Raw genomic sequence first — 21,757 nt, forward strand, 5'->3', positions numbered from 1 at the left:
TGGTCTACAGGTACCCGTACAGCCGTGCAGGTTTCTTTCTATGGGTTTTTACGGGTATTTGGCCTATGAGTACCCGTACAACCGTACGGGTTTCTTTCTATGGGTTTTTACGGGGATTTGGCCTACGGGTAAAAAAAAAAAAAAAAAAAAAAATATGGGGAAATGGCATAAAAAAAATTTTTATGGCCATTTTTAGCAGGGTTCTCAAAATACAGAAAAGAATTCTTTTGGTTAAAGAATGTTTTGATTATTGATGAGTGTGTCTGATTCGGTGCTTACTGCAGAATGGATAATTATCTGAATCTGGATTTTTTTATCAATTGGAGCGAAGAGGTAAAAAAAGCGTGCTTGAGTGGTCTATGGAGAAACGTTTTATTGCAAGATTGTATAAATGTCCAGTTGTGAAACTAATATGAAACTAGTAGAGCGAAAGAACGGTATAGATGGTTTTCAGTGGATGTGTAGAGTTATGGGAGGCGAATGTAAGTATCGAATTACAAGGTCTGTTCGAAAGCACTCGTGGTTTGCGAAGAGTAAATTGAGCATGCGTGGTGTTTTGCGAGTTACCTATATGTGGTTGGGTAAGTGCGGGAATAATTTTATACGATCGGAATTGCGTATTGCTAAAAATACGGTGACAGATTGAAACAGTTTTTGTAAGGAAGTGTGCATAAAGTTATGCTTGAAGAAGAATGTGGTGTTGGGTGGTGTGTTTGGAGGAGAATGTGATGGGGTAGAAAAGGAGAGGATTGAAAGTAAGTTTCATTTATTGACTTAAGTAAAATATCGGGTGCTTGTCAAATATGGCAATTTGGGTGTTCGGTAAAAGTATACAGTACCCCTTGGCGAAACTTGGCGATTTTTGTCGGTACATGGATACCGAGTTTGTGCAATTCTTTGACTTATTATTTTGGCTTGAATAACAGCGATTTTTGCTCCAAAAATCGCCGCTACACAAAGCCAAATAAACAAGACAAAGAATTGCACAAGCTTCTTTTCTCTAATGAATGAGAATCTACAAAGACAATTACTGACTCATTCGCTGAATATTGATCCACTGATTTGCTGACATAGGCAGAATGACTGCAAATAAGTGGGTAAAATAGCACCCACCTAAATTTTCAAAGACGGTTCAAGAGGTAGATTCAGTGATGAAACAAATACCTTGATTGTAATGGAGACTATATTGAGCGCAATACATTCCTAAAACCAATCGTCGCTCCAGCAATGCATTACACATTTGACGATCAATCGTCGCTCCAGCAATGCATTACACATTTGACGATATGTTTAAAAAATAAAAAGTTAGATTTATTTTTGCATTACTTTCGGTGCAGCAATCACATTATTTCTTTCGGAAATACTTTCTGCTTCACGCTTAAAATGAGCGTTTATTAGCTTTCGAAATTCAGTTTTGCTATATATTTTCAGTTTTACCTTGATAATCAAATTGATGAAACGGAAGTATAGTAGTTACTGAAATTATCTGTGTTTTTACATAGTGAATATACATTTTAAATAGTAAAAAAGAAAAAAAAAATTTTTAACTTTATATTTAAACTGGTGTTAACTTACTATGCACTTAAACATAAATATATATGTTACCGTGAAAGACCGAAATTGGAGAATGTCGACTTTCACCGGAGAATATCAACATTCACCAAATACGTCGGTGAAAGACCGAATATTTCACTACATTCTTGTATATTCGGACCCTCACCGGTGTATGTCGACAATCACAGATATGCTCTGGTGAAAGTCGAAAAAAGAGGTCATAAAGTGCCATAATAGTTTAAGTTGTTGCAATAAATAAGATTTGAATCACATAATTTAGTAAGTTTTTTATTACTGTTATTTTATTTATTTTCTCATTTAGAACGTACTGCATAATTAAGTAAGTTTTTAACTTCTATTATTTTCCTTTCTCATTTTGACTGTATTGTGTGTTTTAGGTTCTCATGTTTTTAAGTTCTTATTTCAAGTTTCAAGTGCGTTTATTCACGACTGAATTACGGAGAAGAAAATATAATATTGTTATATGTTTAACATTCACCATTAGTACATGGTGAATGTCGACATTGACCGGTGTAAGTCAGAAATAAGAGTATTTGGAAAATATTTCGGACATACACCAAGAGACTATGTGAATGTTGACATTCTCCAGATTTCGGTGTTTCACCGTAACATATACAGTTAGTCAATAAAGTCTGCGTACATCAAGAAAAGTAATATCAAATCCAAATTTTAAGGTGCGAAAAGGGTAGTTTCTTAAAGTTTTATTTTTTAAATATTTTGTTTCAATAAGGGAAATTATTTAACTGTAATATATTCATATCTAATAATTTATGCACACTAATTTTTAAAACATAGGTGGCCAGAAATCAAAGCCAATAAAGTTTGCGTACAACGCGAAGGAGGCTGGAGATTTCTTATCTAACTTTTAAACTTGAAACTTGAGAATGCAAAGAAGGTTACACTTTCAAGGTCATTGACTTCCGAAGCAAATTTCTCGTTGATTGGAAGTTGCTATTTCTATTTTCTTTGACGAAAATGACAAAGAAAGAAGACATAAAGAAATTCCTTTAGTTACGACACAACTAATTATCAAATTGAGAGATGAAGGTGAAACTCTTCGTTATATTGGTAAAGCCATTGGAAAACCATTTTCTAGTGAGCAAAGTGTTATTCAAAACTATCTTGACACTGGTAGTCTTACTGTAAAACCAAGATGTGGGAGACAGAAGAAGCTAAGGCAGAGAGAAGAAAGAAAAATTCTTTTACGAATTAAACAAAATCCTAACTTTCTGCTGCAAGCATTGCAAAAGACATTTTTTTAACTAGCAACAAGGAAATTTCTCCTGAATCTGTACGAAAAGTGCTGCGAAAGGCCGATTATCATGGACGCAAACCTAGGTCTAAGCTATACATTTCCGAGACAAATAGAAAGAAAATAATTGCTTTTGCCAAAACATATTTAAACTCTTCGCAAGACTTCTGGAACAATATAATTTAGTCAGATAAAAGTAAATTTACAATATTTAAAGTTAATGGCCACCCTATTGTATGGAGAAAACCAGGAACAGAACTGAATCTGAGAAATTTAAATCCAACTGTCAAACATGGAGTTGGCGGTGTGATGGTATGGGGGTGTATGTCGTCGAAATGAGTTGGAAATTTTCACATTATTGATAAAATCATGGATAAGTATGTTTATCTCGATATTCTGAAGAAAAATCTACGAGACAGTGCCCGAAATTTAAACCTTTCTAATACCTTTATTTTCCAACAAGACAACGACTCGAAACATACAGCTAAAATTGTGAAGGAATATCTCCTCTATCACACTCCAAGACAGTTGCGTACTCCTCCACAGTGTAAAGAACGCTCCTGAACTCTATTAGAAAGACCTATGATGCTCTTGACTAGAGAGAACGTCGTTAGCAAACTCCTCACACTACGAGTACTATAATTCATTTTAACACCTTATTTAAAGAACTGTGAATGGCAACGACTTAACTGAGAATTACGCATGCGTAAAGAGTTGAGACTTCTGTTGAGACGCCTGTCAGAGAGAGAGTTTGGGAAGCTCCGCCAGCGAGCTGAGGTGTGGAGAATAAAATTTGTCCAGTGATGACGAGTACCATCTTCGTTAACGTCTCTGATCGTGTCACCAGCTCGGATATCTACTAAAGTTTTCTAAATGTATTAATGTTGTATCTGTGATATGTTGTGTTATTAAAAAGTGATGCATCACCACTATCAGCGTTGATTCCGTTCCCACTGAAGCATCCACGACGTCACAGACAAAAGAAAGAAAAAAAAAATTTGGAGGTTCCAACCGAGATTTGTGTGACAAGAGACCAGGTATGTGTTCTCCACAATATTCATTTCCAGGCCTGAAGTGTATAATGTAGTTATTTATTACTTATTCGGGAAATCAGTTCCCAAAGCAGAAGTAGCACATCAGTGCATAAGAGTTTTAAACACTCAATGTGTTTGGTTTATAGTATATCTAACAAGATATTTTCCTTTTGTGGTATATTCGGGAAAACATTTTCCCATTAACACGTAGCACATCAGTGCATATTATAGCACGTCAGTGCATAAGAGTTTTTGAAAACAATCAAAGTATTGCATTTATATATCTAACGAGATATTTTTTTTTTGTATGATAATGGGAAAAATCCATTCCCGTAAATAAACAGCACATCAGTGTATTTATGCTTAACGTTTCGCTATAAATTGGTGTGATGGAATCTGAACTGTTTATTTTGTGTATATGTGAAAGCACATCAGTGCAATATTGCAATTTTCATTTCTAAGTCATTAGAAGAAAATTTATGTTAAATTCTTGTGAAAGAAATAAGTTGTTGAATATATTAAAAACTTGTTACTTTGGTTTTCTCATGAAAGCACACCAGTGCTGTATTTTAATATGATGTGTTTTTTCTGATAAGTAGAATGTTAAATTTTTTTTGTTCATGGTATAAAAATTAAAGCTTTGAGCAGTAAAGAAATGTTCTAATAGTGTTCTGATTTAAACATGCGCCTATCGAATTTACGTAGTAATTGCGTTGGCCATATGGATTGCCAACGGAAGTAGCTGTCATGAAAACGATAATTAATTAAAGGTGTTTATATTTATTGGCGCCACTCTGGTTTTTTTTCTGTCTGGCTGTACTAAATGAAAAGAATTTGTTATTAAATTTTTATACGAAGTATTCAGTAAGGTTGTTTATTCGTTTTATGTTTGAATGGAAATAAATCCACACTGATTAATGCTTTTATTAACCTTTTATTTTTATTTGCCTAATTTTGTAAGAAAGAAGAAAGTGTTTTTTATTATATCTCTGATATATTTTTATGTGTATTATTTGTGAATAACTATTTGAGTTCTTATTTGTTTTGAGCAATTACTTTTGTGAAAATGGCATTTTTGGGAAAAGCTAAGAAAAGGGATCTATTCCTTGTCGCTTCAGAACTTGGGGAAATAGCTTTAGAAGATATGAAAGTGATAGATTTAAAACAATTAATAACGAATAGTAAAAATTATGAGGAAGAATTTGTTAAAAATTTGTTAGAAAGTATTATTGATAGGATAGAAAAGGAAAACTTAGAGAAGCAAACAAGAGCGAAAGAATTACAGTTAGAACAGGAAGCTAGGGAGAGGGAATTTCAGATACTACAACAAAATAAAGAAATTGAAAAGCAACAGTTAGAACTAGAATGCCTTAAAGTAAAACAGAACACTGAATCTGCTAAACCTGGAGGTGAAACGGTATTTAATCAGAATTTTCAGAAACTAATGCCCAAGTTTAATTTAAAAACTGATGATATCAGTTTATTCTTAGAACTTTTTGAGAGGCAAGCTAAAGTTCTAAAATTGCCCACGGATCAATGGGTGTCATATCTCATTGGTGTCCTTCCGGTTGAGGTAAATAATATAATTGCTAGGGAACCTGAAGAACAGGCTAGAGATTACCAACATATTAAAGAATTACTACTTAAAAGATTTAAGTTAAGTGCTGAGAAGTTTCGGCAACTTCTTGTTAAGACTCATAAAAATCCGGATTCTACGTGGTACGATTTTTATCACGAAATTAAGACATTTTTAGATGGGTGGCTTAAGGGATTAAAAATCGAAACATTTGAGCAACTCAAGGATTTAATATTGATAGATCAGATTAAAAGGCGCACGCCTAATGAGTTTAAGGAACATTTTATAGATGAATGGGCTACGATCACTTCACCAAAAACTGTTGGTGGGTAAAATAGAGGAATTTGAAGATGCGAAAAAGACGATGGTTGGGAAAACGAAATTGGCTGAACTGAAAACGAAAATATCAGGTAGACAAATGGGTGTTTTTCAGTCCACTGGTAACGTTTTCAAAAATAGAAAAAACCCTCATGGCACACAATTAAAAAAAGATGATGACGCACGCAATGTTGGGAAAAAGTCGGACTTGAATTTTGATACGAGAAAAAGACTCCAGTGTTATGAATGTGGATCTTTTGACCATTTACGACCTCAGTGCCCTAATTTAAAAACTCAAAAGGCAGATTTGTATCGGATAAGCGGGAGATCAGAGAAGAATCTGTTAGATCCCTATACATTAAATAGAAGAGTAAATGGTTTTGAAGTACCTATGTACCTATTCTAAGAGATACAGGAGCAACGGTAGATATTATTTGTCAGAAATATGTAGACATAGATCGAATGAAGGGAGAACACGTGTGGGTTCGACATTTATTGGATGATCATATGACTTGTTTACCTGTTGCTGAAGTAGATATTGAATGCGATTTTGGTACAGTAACCACCAAAGCAGCTGTTATAGGAGACCACTTAGACCAAGGACGATATATATTAGGCAACCAGACAGCGGCTCTTCTCAGAGGAACTGAGAAAAATTATTCGTCGTATGTCGGTAATGTTAATGCGGTCGTTACTCGACCTCAAGCACGACAATTAAAAGAAGCGGAAAATTTAAGTGAGACGAATCAAAATTCTGAGCAGAATGAGTTAGAATTGGAAAAGCAGGATGATGCTCATGAGAGGTCTGAAAACAGAGAGATATTGCCTCCTGTCGACCTTTGTGTCCCCACAAGTCCTGCGATTCAAATAGACTCGAGTACTTTTATTGATGAGCAACAAAAAAGTAAAGAACTTGCCCCTTTATTAGAACTAGTAAAAAGCGGAAGTAAAACAAGTTATGGGATTAAAAATGGGATTTTAGTAAAAAAGAAAGTAAATAAGTTAGGAGGAGAAGAACATTTAATTGTTGTTCCAGAAAACCTCAGAGAGCAAATTAAAGCAATTTGTCATGAAGGAACTTCAGGTCACTTAGAAGTTCTGAAAACAAAAGACCGGTTACTAAGACATTTTTTCTGGCCAAATTGTTATAAAGACTGAGGAATTCGTTAAAACATGCGACTCCTGTCAACGTGTAGGAAAAGCAAGTGACAAAAAGAAGGCACCGTTGGTAATAGTACCTGTGATATCGGAAGTCTTTAGTAAGGTTAATGTAGATGCTTGCGGGCCTATGCCTACATCTACTGAAGGTAATAAATATCTTATTACAGTTATGTGCTTAGCATCTAAATATCCTGACGCCGTCCCGGTACCGGATATAACGTCGAAATCTGTTGTAAGTGCACTCTTGCAGGTATTTAGTCGGATGGGTTTTCCAAGGGAGGTTCAAACTGATCAAGGGAAATCTTTTATGAGTCACTTAACCGTTGAATTTTTGAAGAGGTTTGGTATAAAAATTTCCAGAAGTTCGGTTTACCACCCCCAGAGCAATCCTGTAGAACGGTTCCATAGGTCAATAAAAAGGGTCTTAAAGGTATTATGTATTGAAGCTGCCCCAAATTGGGAAGTACAATTACCTGCCGCTCTCTTTGCTCTGCGGACAGTAACGCATGATAGTACAGGATTTAGTCCAGCTGAATTAGTGTACGGGACCAACCTCAGAACACCTGTCGCATTATTGTATGAGAAATGGTTAGATCCTCAGGAAAAAGAAGACACCGTAATAGAATATGTTTTCGAATTAATCAATAGGTTAAAGAAATGTAGAGAATTAGCTACAGAGAAAATGGAAGAGGTGAGAGACATAAGGAAGAAATGGTATGACAAAAATGCCGTGAAAAGGGAATTCCAGCCAGGAGATTCTGTATTAGTATTAGCATTGAACCAACCCCATAAACTCGCTCCTCAATGGAAAGGGCCGGGGAAAATAGAGAAAAGATTATCAGAAACAAACTATGTGGTTAGTTTTGAAGGGAATCAGGAAGGGAATAAAGTGTATCACATCAATATGTTAAAACCTTATCATAAGAGACCTGAACTTTTGAATATGGTGCTCCTTGACAACGAGGAGATAGTTGAACCCTCGGAATTAGAGGAGGATTTTCCTTATATGTTAACCGACCCCAATGTGTTTGATTTTAATGAAATAATAGCAAAAGATAATCTTAAAGAAAGACTTAGTGATGAACAAATCCTGCAGTTGGAAAAGTTGTTGGTAAAGTTTTCTGCTATATTTTCGAATATTCCAGGGAAAACAAATTTAATCGAACATGATATCGAACTAATCAGTGACAAACGCGTACAGCATAAGCCTTATAGAATGACAAATCGACAGAACGAAATTCTTAAAGTCGAGATTGAAAAAATGTTAAAATACAAGATTATTGAACCAGGACCCTCTGAGTATACTTCACCCATGATCCTTGTTGAAGCACCAGGTAGGGATCCTAGGCCGTGTATTGATTACAGAAAGTTAAACGAAATAACGCGTACTGAGTTCTACCCAATCCCCAATATAGAGCAACGTGTTGAAACTGTTGCAGCAGCCAAATTTATCACCTTGATAGACTTAACTAAAGGTTATTGGCAAATTCCGCTGACCCCTAGGGCTCAGAAAATTGCTGCATTTGCTACAAATTTTGGCGTATATAGGCCTTTGCGAATGCCATTTGGGCTTAAAAATGCTCCTTATTATTTTAGTAAAATGATGAGCGAAATATCGTGCGGATGTGAGAAATATGCTATCCTTTATTTAGATGATATTGCTATTTTTTCTGAAACGTGGGAGGAACATTTACAACATTTACATGAAATTTTAGAAAGAATAAGAAAAGCCAATTTAACTATTAAACCCTCTAAGTGCAAGTTTGCACAAGAAGAAGTGCAATATCTCGGTCACATAGTAGGTCGAGGAAAACGTTCTCCAGCAGAACTAAAAATCGAGGCGGTTCAAAATTTTCCAGTTCCCACAACTAAAACTGAGATTAGAGCTTTTTTAGGGTTAGCTGGATACTACAGATAATATATACCTATGTTTTCTGCTATAGCCGCACCTTTGACAGATTTGTTAAAAGGGAATAACAAAAAGGGTAAAATTGTTTGGAATGATGAATGTAATGAATCATTCAAATCGTTAAAAGAAAAGCTATCTAGTAGGCCTGTGCTACATGCACCCGATTTTTCTAAACCATTTATACTACAGACAGACGCATCAGATAAAGGATATGGTGTTGTTTTAGCCCAAAAGGATGATAAAGGAAAAGAACATCCCATATTGTATCTCAGTAAAAAATTTACTAATAGTGAGTGGAAGTATTCCACCACTGAAAAAGAGTGTGCCGCAATTCTGTATGGAATAAAAAATTGAAAGGGTATATAGATGAGCAGACCAAATTTTCAATTCAAACGGACCATAATCCACTAGTATGGCTAAAAAATAATGCAGGTAGAAATGGTCGATTATTACGCTGGGCCTTAGCCTTGGAATCTTATAATTTTACGATACATCATAAAAAGGGAAGTGACAACTTAAATGTAGACTGCTTAAGTAGAAACTCTGTACATGCCAGTTAAATAGACTAGTTATCATTTCTTTTAAATTGTTTTGTTATTTGATTATGTATATTGTATTTTTTTTTAATTCATACTCTATAGTAAATTGTTAGCTTTATTCTTAAAGACAAAACTTTTTGTTTTGGTTTTTCATATATTGTATGTGTATTTTTAAATGTGTTTTTTTTTATGATGGCCTGGTTATGAGAGTGGAGAACCTTTGTAACAGTGTGGTTTAAAATTAACTGGTAAAATGTTGAACAATCTGTATTGAAACCAGAAACTGTGAACTGTGAAGGTTTACTTCTCCTGTGTCCGGAGAAACAAAAACTGGAGGCGGAAGGTGTTTGTTTGTAGTGAACGCCTGCCTGAACTTGTATTTTATCCCGTAGGAACTTAAAAAAAAAGTTTTGTTTCCTCTGTGTCCGAGGAAAACAAAATCTGGAGGCGGAAGGAGTTAGTCTGTAAAGAACGCTCCTGAACTCTACTAGAAAGACCTATGATGCTCTTGACTAGAGAGAACGTCGTTAGCAAACTCCTCACACTACGAGTACTATAATTCATTTTAACACCTTATTTAAAGAACTGTGAATGGCAACGACTTAACTGAGAATTACGCATGCGTAAAGAGATGAGACTTCTGTTGAGACGCCTGTCAGAGAGTTTGGGAAGCTCCGCCAGCGAGCTGAGGTGTGGAGAATAAAATTTGTCCAGTGATGACGAGTACCATCTTCGTTAACGTCTCTGATCGTGTCACCAGGTCGGATATCTACTAAAGTTTTCTAAATGTATTAATGTTGTATCTGTGATATGTTGTGTTATTAAAAAGTGATGCATCACCACTATCAGTGTTGATTCCGTTCCCACTGAAGCATCCACGACGTCACAACAGTCACCAGACCTCAATTCAATCGAACATTTGTGGGCAAACTTGGAGAAACGAATTCGAAAACACAATAGTACGTCGCGAAATAAGCTAATTAGTTAATTGAAGGAAGAATGGGAGAAATTTAAGTCGGATGACACTGAAAAACTAGTTCAGTCAATGCCCAGACGTCTGCAAGCTGTTTTGAAGAATAAAGGATATCCTACAAAGTATTGAAGTAATGTAAAAACGTGCACGCAGACTTATTGGAGGGAATTTCTGAGTTTTTTTGACAAAATATATTTTTGAAAAAAATGTAAAAAGTATTACACTGATATTATTTACTCTTTATTTAAGCTTACAATTTTAGCTAATAGAAGAAAAAAATGCAATGATTAATATACATTTTTCTATGCTTTAAGTGTTTTTTTAATTTAAAATTTAGTTTGTACGCAGACTTTTGTGACTAACTGTACATGACATTTGACTCAATGTACTTTTACAGAAATATCAGAGTGGAAAACGCAGTGAAAGAAACTTGCCTCAGGTTCCACCATTCTGAATTCATTTCATCTTCACTTATTTCTCCACTGAAAACTTTCCATCTCCATCTGTCCATGATGTAAGCATATGGCAAGAAAGCAACTTTATTCAAGGCTATGTTCATCAAATAATTGATATCAGTTTCTAAAAATAAAAAGGAAAAGAAAATTAATTAATTGACATAGGATCACTTACATTTTAATTATTTCTGAAATATAATTTTTATGTAATTTCCTTTTTAAGGCACGTGATAAAATAGAAATACAGGGTGTTTATAAAGTCCCGGTTTTCAAACCCATTTTGATGTTTAATAACTCATAAAATAATAAAGATATATTCAAATTAATAACATAAATGGTTAGATAGACTCAAAAAGTTTCATGACCCTTGTCAATGAACTTCCACGTGTGCCCCCTTCGTCGCACGGAGAATATCAAGTCGATATTCAATTTCACGCCAGGTACCGGTAAGCATGTCGGCACTCACAGAGGCTATTGCGGTTGTAATTTTGGCTTTTAGGTCATTAATGTTCGACACTCTTCTCCTGTAAACGTTGTCCTTTACAAATCCCCAAAGGAAAAAGTCCATAACATTGCAATAGTTGCCAAAAACAAAAGAGAGAAAAATGCAATTAATAAGCAGACTATATTTAGAAAAGTACAGATATTTAGACTGAAAAATGAAATTATCTGAAATTAACTACACGCGCAGACGATATTTCCAAAAGTAAAGATATTCAAATCTGTATAAGTTATTCCATCAATAAATGCCATAAGTTTGTTTATATCTTCATTATTTTATGAGTTATTAAACATCAAAATGGGCCCGGGACTTTATAAACACCCTGTATTTTCATACAGTGTCTCACAAAAATGATGGGACACTTGTGCTTTACAAAAGGAAACTAATAAAATAAATTAAAAAACATGTAAACATTTTTTGTGGGTGTGTTTCATACTTAAATTTAGTAACAATTATTACATAACATGCATTTTCTCAAAATATTAAAATATTAATTTAATAAAAATACAATTGTTTAGAACGGAGCAAAAAATGGCTCACATAAGTGATGGGACACCATTAGATACTACTACGTACTACAATAAAAATATTTTTGGAGGTTTTTATTTTTACTCAAAAGCAATTGGCAAAATTTTATAAAATTGTCTGCAGTATTTCTCTCCAGTTTGTTTTGGAATTTTTGTGTTTTTTAGCTCTGTGCAGCCATGAATGCTAAACGAAAAGAAACTTTGCCTGAAGTTTAGTTATTAATTTGCATATTGAACGTGGAAAATCTATAAGAAAAACTGCTGAAATAGTTAACTTGAATCATTCAACAGTTTTCAAGATCATTAAACGATATAAAATGAATCATATGATTCAGGATAAAAGAAGACCTGGCCGAACATCAAAGCTATCCAATGGAATAAAGCGAACTATCGTTCGAAATATTAAAAAAAAATTCAAGATTGAGTGCTCCTAAAGTTGCTGCTGATTTACAAGCATTATATGGAGTAATTGTTAATCCTGAGACTATTAGAAGAGTAATTCGATCTGCTGGATATCACGGTGGAGCAGCCGGGAAAAAATTCTTCGTAAGTGAAAAGAATAGAAAACTCAAACTGGCTTTCCCAAAATCCAACATAAATAAGAATTCTGATTACTGGAATGAAGTTATATTTGCTGATGAGAGTAAATTTAATATATTTGGTTCTGACGGTAGAATCTTGGTGTGGAGAAAACCCAAAGAAAAATTTCGTAAGCAGAACTTGGTGCCAACAGTAAAACATGGTGGAGGAGGAGTTATGGTATGGGGGTGTATGTCGTCCGCTGGAGTTGGTAATCTTGTTTTTATTGACAGTATAATGGATCGGTACAAGTATATTGACATTTTAAATCAAAATTTGAAATCTTCAGCGCGAAAATTGAACCTTCATAACGATTTTAAATTCTACCAGGACAATGACCCCAAGCACAGTGCTTTGAACGTTAGACCCTGGTTGCTGTATAACTATCCTGAAATAATAAAAACACCACCACAATCTCCAGACTTAAATCCCATACAGAATATTTGGCAAGAATTGGAATCAAGAATTCGCAAACACACCATTTCTTCAAAACAACAATTAAAATCGGTGCTTCAAGAAGAATGGGGTAAAATCACTCCAGAAATCAAAAAAAAAAAAAAAAAAAAAAAAAAAAGTCGAATTTATTCCAAGAAGATTAAATCATGTTTTAAAAGTAAAGGGAAATCCAACAAAATATTAAAACCTTTTAAAAAATAAAATTTTTGGATAAATATTTAATGGAAAAGTAAGTGTCCCATCACTTATGTGAGCCATTTTTTGCTCCCTTTTAAACAATTATATTTTTATTAAATTAATATTTTAATATTTTGAGAAAATGTATGTTATGTAATAATTGTTACTAAATTTAAGTATGAAACACACCCACAAAAAATTTTTACATGTTTTCTTAATTTATTTTACTACAGTTTCCTTTTGTAAAGCACAAGTATCCCATCACTTTTGTGAGACACTGTAGTTACGATTATCATTTCATATTCATCAGAAGTAGTGATAGAGAAATAATCATAGTTTCTTGACAAATATATGGAATTTCGTAAAGGCTGTTGCAGAGCTTTGAAGCTTCATTAAGTTTTACTAACTGTATTTATAGGGTCAGATAACAATCAAATCTATTCTTAACCATCTTCTGTTTAAATTCAAACGTAAGATATTGCAAACGTGCTTGATTTCGAAGCACGAACGCTCAGCACTTCTAATTAATTAAGTGACTTTAACTAAGGACAGGAAGAAAATACTTTTTGAAGATTTTGTATAAGAAAGTTACATACATATAAACCTGGAAGTTACTAAAGACACTAAAAAGTGTTATAGCAGTGCTTTTGAATTAAACAAATAGTGAGGAAAACGATTTCTTATCACTCTAAGTAAATTAAAGTGATGAAAATTGCATATTATGGTTTCGGTAAGATAAATACTCAAGTAACACTATTATGAGTATTACCTAAATTTCTGTTTCGGATAATTATAATGAAGCGCACACCATATTTATAATGTTGGTATTTGTTCTAATTCATCAAATTCTTTTGCCACAAAACTAGCTTCCTTATTTAAAATTTTAAACATGTATATTTTTAGAAAAAAATAAAATATGGGAATATAATAACTGTAGAAGAAATTATGCAATTAATGACTCATTCTTAAAAATTGTCACGTGAATGCTTAGTTTTAAGAGAACTAAGTGTCATATTGCATTCAAAATTTGTGATAACAAGATAAGTAACATAAATTTCGATGTACACTGAGGAAAAGAAATGGAACAATTCTATATCTTCCGTCGTTCTATTGAGCCGCTTGATGAAATTCAACTTGCGTTTTTCATGTCTCGAAAGCACGACTTAGGATATGTATTAGATTTATATATAGCATTGTTCTAATTTTGGCACAAAATCGGACGTTTTCTGAAATGACTTGCCAATTTTTTTCATATTCAAGCTATGCCGAACTTCCAAATTTTGTAAAAATCGAACGAGTAGGTTTTAAAAAATTAGCTCTCAAAATTTCAGCTCCTCAGTGTTAATTGAATTTGATATATATGTATGTTGATATCTTTTTTTTTTATTAAACTTACTTGATTCTTTTTTCCAGAATTCGAAATTTAGGCTTAATCCAAATGTAATTCGCACATATTTTATGATTTTTTTAAAATTTTATTTTTAAATATATTTTTTAAATTTTTTGAAAAACTTTTTGTATTATAACTTATAAAATTTTCAACATCATATTTAAGTATATGCATTTCTAGGCACACTTGCAAAAAATTAGAGTTTTTTTATTATACACGAATTTACAGATTGGCGCGTTTTGAAATTTGGCATTTTTGTTATAACCGATAATAATGACAAATGGTTTACGCACTTTATTAAAATTATTTAAAAGAATGAATGATGATTTTTTTTCCGCTCGTCTATAATGAGGAAAGGACAGGAAAATAGGTCGCAAACTGAAACAATTGCGCCATAATAAATTTTTGAATTTCCCCGTTTATTCGTACGAAATTTTACAAAATTTAATATTTAGGCATAATTTGAATCGTAGAATGGAACTATGGGGAAAAAAAAAAAAAAAAAAAAAAAAAAAAACTGGCATGTCATTTCAGAAAAGGTCCAATTTTGTGTCAAAATATCTATGTTAGAATAATGCTATATATATAAATCTAATATATGTCCTAAGTTGCGCTTTCGAGACATGAAAAACGCAATTTGAATTTGTCAATTGGCCCAGTAGAACAGGAGATATAGAACTGTTCCTTTCTTTTTGCACAGTGTACTTCTAGATATGACATAAAATAAATTAATATTGTTGCATTCTACAGGCTCATGGATTTGGAGTAATTGATAAAGAATCAAAACACAATTTATTCGCCAGCAAGCACTGTTACACAGGACAATTCGAAAGACACGTTTACAGTCGTCTAAAAACTAGGATAAACGTGCTGAAACAACCAGCAACACAGCCTTCAGGATATAACAGTGTAGACTGCTTCACGGCAAAGCACTAAAATAAGCTCCCGACTCAGTTGATCGCTCTCAAGCTAATCTCTGGATTGAAGACACACTACTCTGCTACACTATTTTCTCCATTTCTAGACATGAAAAACACAGCTTGAATTTCGTCAATCGGACCAGTAGAAGGGAAGATATAGAACTGTCCTTTTTTACTTCCTTGTTCGAAGTAAAAAGGAAGTATTGTAATCGCGAAAAGTTTCAGGCAGCATATTTCAACGAAAATATCCCATTTTGACCTCTTTCAAATGCAATTTAACGATGTATTTCCGTGATATATGTACGTAAGGACAGAATAAAACACTCTTTTCCTCCAAAAGTAATTATAAAATTGCTTTAAAATGAATTCTCAAGAGAATTTTTCGTGGCGTCAGTACGAACGTATGTACGTACGTACGTGCGTACGTACGTATCTCGCATAACTCAAAAACGAGTAGCCTCAGAACGTTGAAATTTTGTATATAGGACTGCTATAACATGTAGATGTGCACCTCGTATTTTGGTTGCAATCGGCCGCACCAAACGTATATAAATATATTTATATATATATCCACTCTGTTACCCGTCTCAGTGATCTCAATTTCTTTACTCTTATATGTTTGTAAATTGTACATTTTTTGCTTTAAAAATGATTGAATTATGTTGTTCTTATCTTCCGGTTAAGGTTTTTATGCCTTTGGTAAATCTGTATGCAATATTTTTAGAATTATCAACAATTTTAAAATTGTTTAAGTGCCACTAAGCCTAATGTTTTTGATGGCGGCCATTGCTCTTGTTTACATTTGAAACAGCAGGATAGCGGATTTGTTGCCAATCTAGAGAAACTGAGCTTCGCAACAACAAAGATAACGCCTTCATTTATTATTTAAATCATGCTTAATCCTTTCTGGAATTTTTTGAGGAAATAAGCGTTTAAGATTTTCTTCGTAATTTTTAATACAGATATTTTGAGTTTTTATGTACTTTTGCCTTGTCGCGAAGTGAAAACTGAATTAATTGAATGAGAAATACTCAATCGTCTGTGAAAAACTGTTTCTTTTTTGTTTTGTTTGCTTAATTTCTTTTATACATCGTTCTAGCTTTATTATAGTATTTGAATAGAACATGTGGCAACGATTAGATAATTCTTTAAATGATATAAATTTTGTGCATTCTGAGTTATAATATGAACGAAATATAATACTGTTAAGTGAACCTATCGCCAGCGTGTCGCTATGGTAAACAAAGTGAATTTTAAAGAATGCATTTATTCTATTGTGGTTTATGCGTTGTCGGCGAAGTAGGTTTAATTCAATCTAATAAGTTTAAATGAAATGCAAGAAAAAATGCGTATAATTTAATATTGCGTACAAGGAAGTCATGTGGTGTACACATCAGATTTTTTTTTTCCTTGGAGCAGTGTACCTAGTTTCATATTTAGATTTATTTTGAGAAAAATATTTCAAATACTTATTAGTGCAATAAGAGCATAATATAATTAAAAGTAATTTTCATAATTTATATATTTAAAGTAAATATTTGAAACTGACTTTTTTGAATGTAGTATTTAGAACTGATTAAATCTTCAGTACACCAAGGAAAATAATCATCGCTAAATGAATATGTTTTAAACCTGAACCAGACATCCAAAATTTCAATCCAAAAGATGTTTCTTGCAGTTCATCCGAAGATGCTTTGGTGATCTTGAAATTGCGCCTTCCCGTAGAGATACACTGTATGGACAACTATTGAACTTATATTAATATTCACTTGATATCTATGACAGTTAGAAACAATATCTAGTAAACATTATTGTATTACCGTTGTATCGTCATTTGATTCCGTAGCAATTATAATTTAAATAGCTTCTATTTATATAATGAGTGTTCTATTAATCTGGGAATACTGCTATTAAACTGATCCTATTAATTGTATCTTAATTACTAGATCTTTGGAAGTTATTTTTAATCATTTGATATTTGGACATTTAGAAATACTTTCACATTCATTTATTCCAGAATCTGAAACTTAAAGTACTTGATTTATCTAAGTTGAATCTAATTTATTAATACTTACTGTAGGAGAGCTTGTATCCTACTTGCGTTTCTTTCCTTAATTAATGCTTAATTGTTGAACGCAAAGTATAAGCAACATTTCGCTTTCTTAAAGTCAATTTGTCCCTAAAATTACTAAGGCAAATCGATAAAAATCTGCTCTGACTTCAAATTTTGCACAATACAGTAAAATCATTGGAACCGGCATCTAATTAACCTGCAATATAAAAATAATGACACCTTTGATGGTCTAAACTTATATTCGAAATTTAGGCTTATAGGATAAAAAATACGTAATGAGCTAATATGGAAAATGTTTGGGATAGCTTTCTTCCACCCAATATAACAGGCCGCCTTATCCATCCAGTGAATTGTCCATAATATAAAGATGAACTATTCATCTTTTTTTATGCCCCAACATATGAACTTTGAAAGCAGTGTTCGTGAATTTCAGAAACAATTCATATTGAAACACGCCATATACAATATATAGAAAGACGTAAAGAACATTACTTTACGTCGTTGCTGGCATAAATTGTGGCCTATGATCATATTCATAGATAATAAATCGAACAACGAGGATTCTCCTGCTTTTTTAACACATTTGGCGCCTGTATCCGACATCTTGGATTTATTTGCGGGTTCCGAGGAGATCAGTATTAGTGAATAGTAGATGCAAGCATGAAGGAATGTTAATGGAGATTCAGTTCCCGTCATACTGTATAAAGATGATTACGAAAACAATCGGATATATATAAGAAAAACACAAAATTTTGAGAAGGAGAGGCGATTTTATTGAGAAGGAAAGACGACACGTAGAATAAAGAGTTACACGGAAGGAAGCTGACGGTGGATTGCAGCCTTTATAACATTTGCCGAGCAAAGTTCATCATGTCGGTATATGAAGTTATAAAGCTTCACTGTACACTCAGCGAATTTTTAAGATTGTGTCATCATACTAAGAAATTCATTTCATGTAATGATAATATATATGATAATTTTAAAGCATTGTTTAAGTGTTTTTTTCCTTGAAAGTACAATATCTTTTTTTTTTTTTTTTTTTTTTTTTTTTAATAATCTGTACAAATGTCGATAATATTCACTTACGTCGGTTTCCAAAAGTTAAGGAAAATTCACAAAATAGCGATAACTCGTTCAAAAACAAGCCAATTCGTGTAAAATTTGAATACGTTGTCAAATAAGAATTGCTGAGTAAAACTGCAGTATGCAATTTTTTTTAATGGCAGGCACTTGCCTGTAACGACATTGGCCACTCCCAAGGCCAAAAGCGGTGGCCATTTTATTATGGATGCATCTAGTAAGCGGCCACCGTTACCTCCTATAAAGGGTCAGACAATTTTACATCCATGCCATCTCCGGGATTCGAGCCCGGGCTCTTCAGTATCGTAGTCAGGATCCCTAACCACTGTACCGTCTGGGCGGTTCAGTATGCAAACTACTGGCGCTGCAATTGAAATACATACATCATTTGTGAGAAGCATAAAACTGCATTTTTCAGAGCGAGCCTGCAAATTTCGCTGTGATACTGAGATAAGAAGTTTGGGATAGTAAATTTGGAACAATTACCTCCAGGCATAATTTTCTCGAAGAATAGCGACGGAGAGCTATTGAGAGATTACAGGCAAGACAAAGACAGAAGGTGGCCAGATGGCTAAATGTGAGTCCTTGTGCAGTTCATAGACTTGGTTTGTGGTTCATAGACTTTTCATAGGCAACAATTTCAAACCACAGATTCAGCATTTATGAGGTTCAGCCAATGACGGACAACCGCTACAACGATCACTGATGACAGATATTTTTTGTTACACGCACTAAGGAATTGAACCTCAACTCCAACTCCTCCCTTGCTGCAGACGCCGGAACGTTGGTGTCAACGTCAACTGTACGTAGAAGGCTTCAAGAGGTCTGTACGCGAGGTGAGCAGCTATTTGCGTGCCGCTCACGTAACATCACAGATGGGAAAGTTTGAGATGGACAAGTCAACATGTCCGGTGGACAGCTGATTAATGGAGGGCTGGTTCTCTTTAGGGACGAGTACAGGTTTAGCCTCCAAAGCGATAGTAGACGTTATTTGACTTAGAGACAACCTGGAGCCCGTTATCATTCGTCAACTATTCGTGAAAGAGATGCATACGGAGGAGGCAGTGTCTGTGTTTGGGGTGGTATTTCTTTGGGTGGACGCTCAGACCTCCATTTTTTTTCCACATGGAACCCTGAATGCTCAGGCCTACATAGATGACATCCTTGATGCTTATGTGTGCCCTTATGCTGGGGAATTCGGTGATGATTTCCTGCTACAGGACGACAACACTAGGCCGCTCAGGGCTCGAAACGTGGATGATTATCTTCAGCAGCAAGCAACTCAGCGTACGAAGTGGCCAGCTTGATCATCTGATCTGAATCCTATTGAGTATGTTTGGGATGCTTTAGGAAGACGTTTAACTGCTCTCACACCACCTTGTCAAGCTTGCAACTGCTTTACAATACCGATGGTTCTCACTTCCCTACGTAACTGATAGACTGCATAATTGACAGCATCGCACATCCCTGTAAGTATTGTACTGCTTCTAGGGGTGATCATACTCCATATTGAAGATAATTTTCCTATACCAAAACTGACACATCCGATTTGTTCCTTTTATGCATATGCTAATTTCTATAACACTATAACTGCTTGGTAATTTCTTTCATGTTATTTTATATCTTTGTTGGTCAGTTTCATCAAGTTATACATGTAACTTTTTGAATAAGCGTCATTTTTGCGATTTTTCCTATGATAACCAGTGTAATACTGGTTATCATTAATTAAGGAACGATCATATAAAAATATATCACCAACAGACTTTGCATGTTGCAATTTTCGTTGAAGACACCATAAGATAAAAATAGGTAAATTTTAGAAATAAATATTCAGTTATCCGGAAAAATCTCTTTTGTGGAATCGGTGAAGTTCCGTTGCTGCCGGTTAAGAGAGATTATACTTTATTGTGGTTTAAATACAGTATTTGTAAGGATATCCATTCCTAATTGATCTGAATTGTAATTAGAGATTTTAGACTGATTTTTCTGTTTGATTTACAAGACGAATTTTTTTTTTTAAATTTCACTGTTCATTTCTCATGGTCTGGGGTTCATCGATGAGGAGGTTCTGAGAATTTTACCGAAAAACATTTAATCTTAGGGCCCGATTATGCGCCTTTTGATATACAGTTAATCAATAAAGTGTGCGTACATCAAGAAAAGTAATATCAAATCCAAATTTTAAGGTACGAAAAGGGTAGTTTCTTAAAGTTTTATTTTTTAAATATTTAGTTTCAATAAGGGATTTTGAAATTATTTAACTGCAATATTTTCATATCTAATAAATTATGCACACTAATTTTTAAAATATAAGTGGCCAGGAATCAAAGCCAATAAAGTTTGCGTACAACGCGAAGGAGGCGGTGTATTTCTTATCTAACTTTTAAACTTCAAACTTGAGAATGCAAAGGTTGTTACACTTTCAAGGTCATTGACTTCCGAAGCAAATTTCACGTTGATTGGAAGTTGTTATTTCTATTTTCTTTGACGAAAATGACAACTAATAAAGAAATTACTTTAGTTACGAGACAACTAATTATCAAATTGAGAGATAAAGGTAAAACTTTTCGTTATATTGGTAAAACAATTTTCTAGTGTGCAAAGAGTTATTCAAAACTATCTTGACACTGGTAGTCTTGCTGTAAAACCAAGATGTGGGAGACCGAAGAAGCTAACACAGAGAAAAGAAAGAAAAATTCTTTTACGAATTAAACAAAATCCTAAACTTTCTGCTGCAAGCATTGCAAAAGACATTTTTTAACTAGCAACAAGGAAATTTCTCCTGAAACTGTACGAAAAGTGCTGCGAAAGGCCGATTATCATGGACGCAAACCTAGGTCTAAGCTATACATTTCCGAGACAAATAGAAAGAAAAGAATTGCTTTTGCCAAAACATAGTATTTAAGCTCTTCTCAGGACTTCTGGAACAATGTAATTTGGTCAGATGAAAGAAAATTTACAATAGTTAAAGTTAATGGCCACCCTATCGTATGGAGAAAACCAGGAACAGAACTGAATCTGAGAAATTTAAATCCAACTGTCAAACATGGAGCTGGCGGTGTGATGGTATGGGGGTGTATGTCGAAAGGAGTTGGAAATTTTCACATTATTGATAAAGTCATGGATAAATATGTTTATCTGGATATTCTGAAGAAAAATCTACGAGACAGTGCCGAAATTTAAACATTTCTAATACCTTTATTTTCCAACAAGACAACCCGAAATATACAGCTAAAATTGTGAAGGAATATCTCCTTTAT

General features: G+C 33.8%; 1 protein-coding gene across 3 annotated transcripts in view; it reads right to left on the minus strand.

Moving 5' to 3' along the window:
- LOC118200488 (angiotensin-converting enzyme-like) overlaps positions 1-21,757 on the minus strand; it is a 163,202-nt gene that overhangs the window by 44,976 nt on the left and 96,469 nt on the right. For all 3 annotated transcript variants that reach the window (XM_085818499.1, XM_085818500.1, XM_085818498.1), the window contains one exon: positions 10,772-10,916. In XM_085818499.1, the coding sequence (XP_085674625.1) occupies positions 10,772-10,916 (145 nt within the window). The remainder of the gene's footprint in view (positions 1-10,771; positions 10,917-21,757) is intronic.

The sequence above is a fragment of the Stegodyphus dumicola genome, chromosome 6, assembly GCF_044657685.1.
Source record: "Stegodyphus dumicola isolate Sdum_Otavi_A_Nest chromosome 6, ASM4465768v1".
Classification (NCBI taxonomy): domain Eukaryota; kingdom Metazoa; phylum Arthropoda; class Arachnida; order Araneae; family Eresidae; genus Stegodyphus; species Stegodyphus dumicola.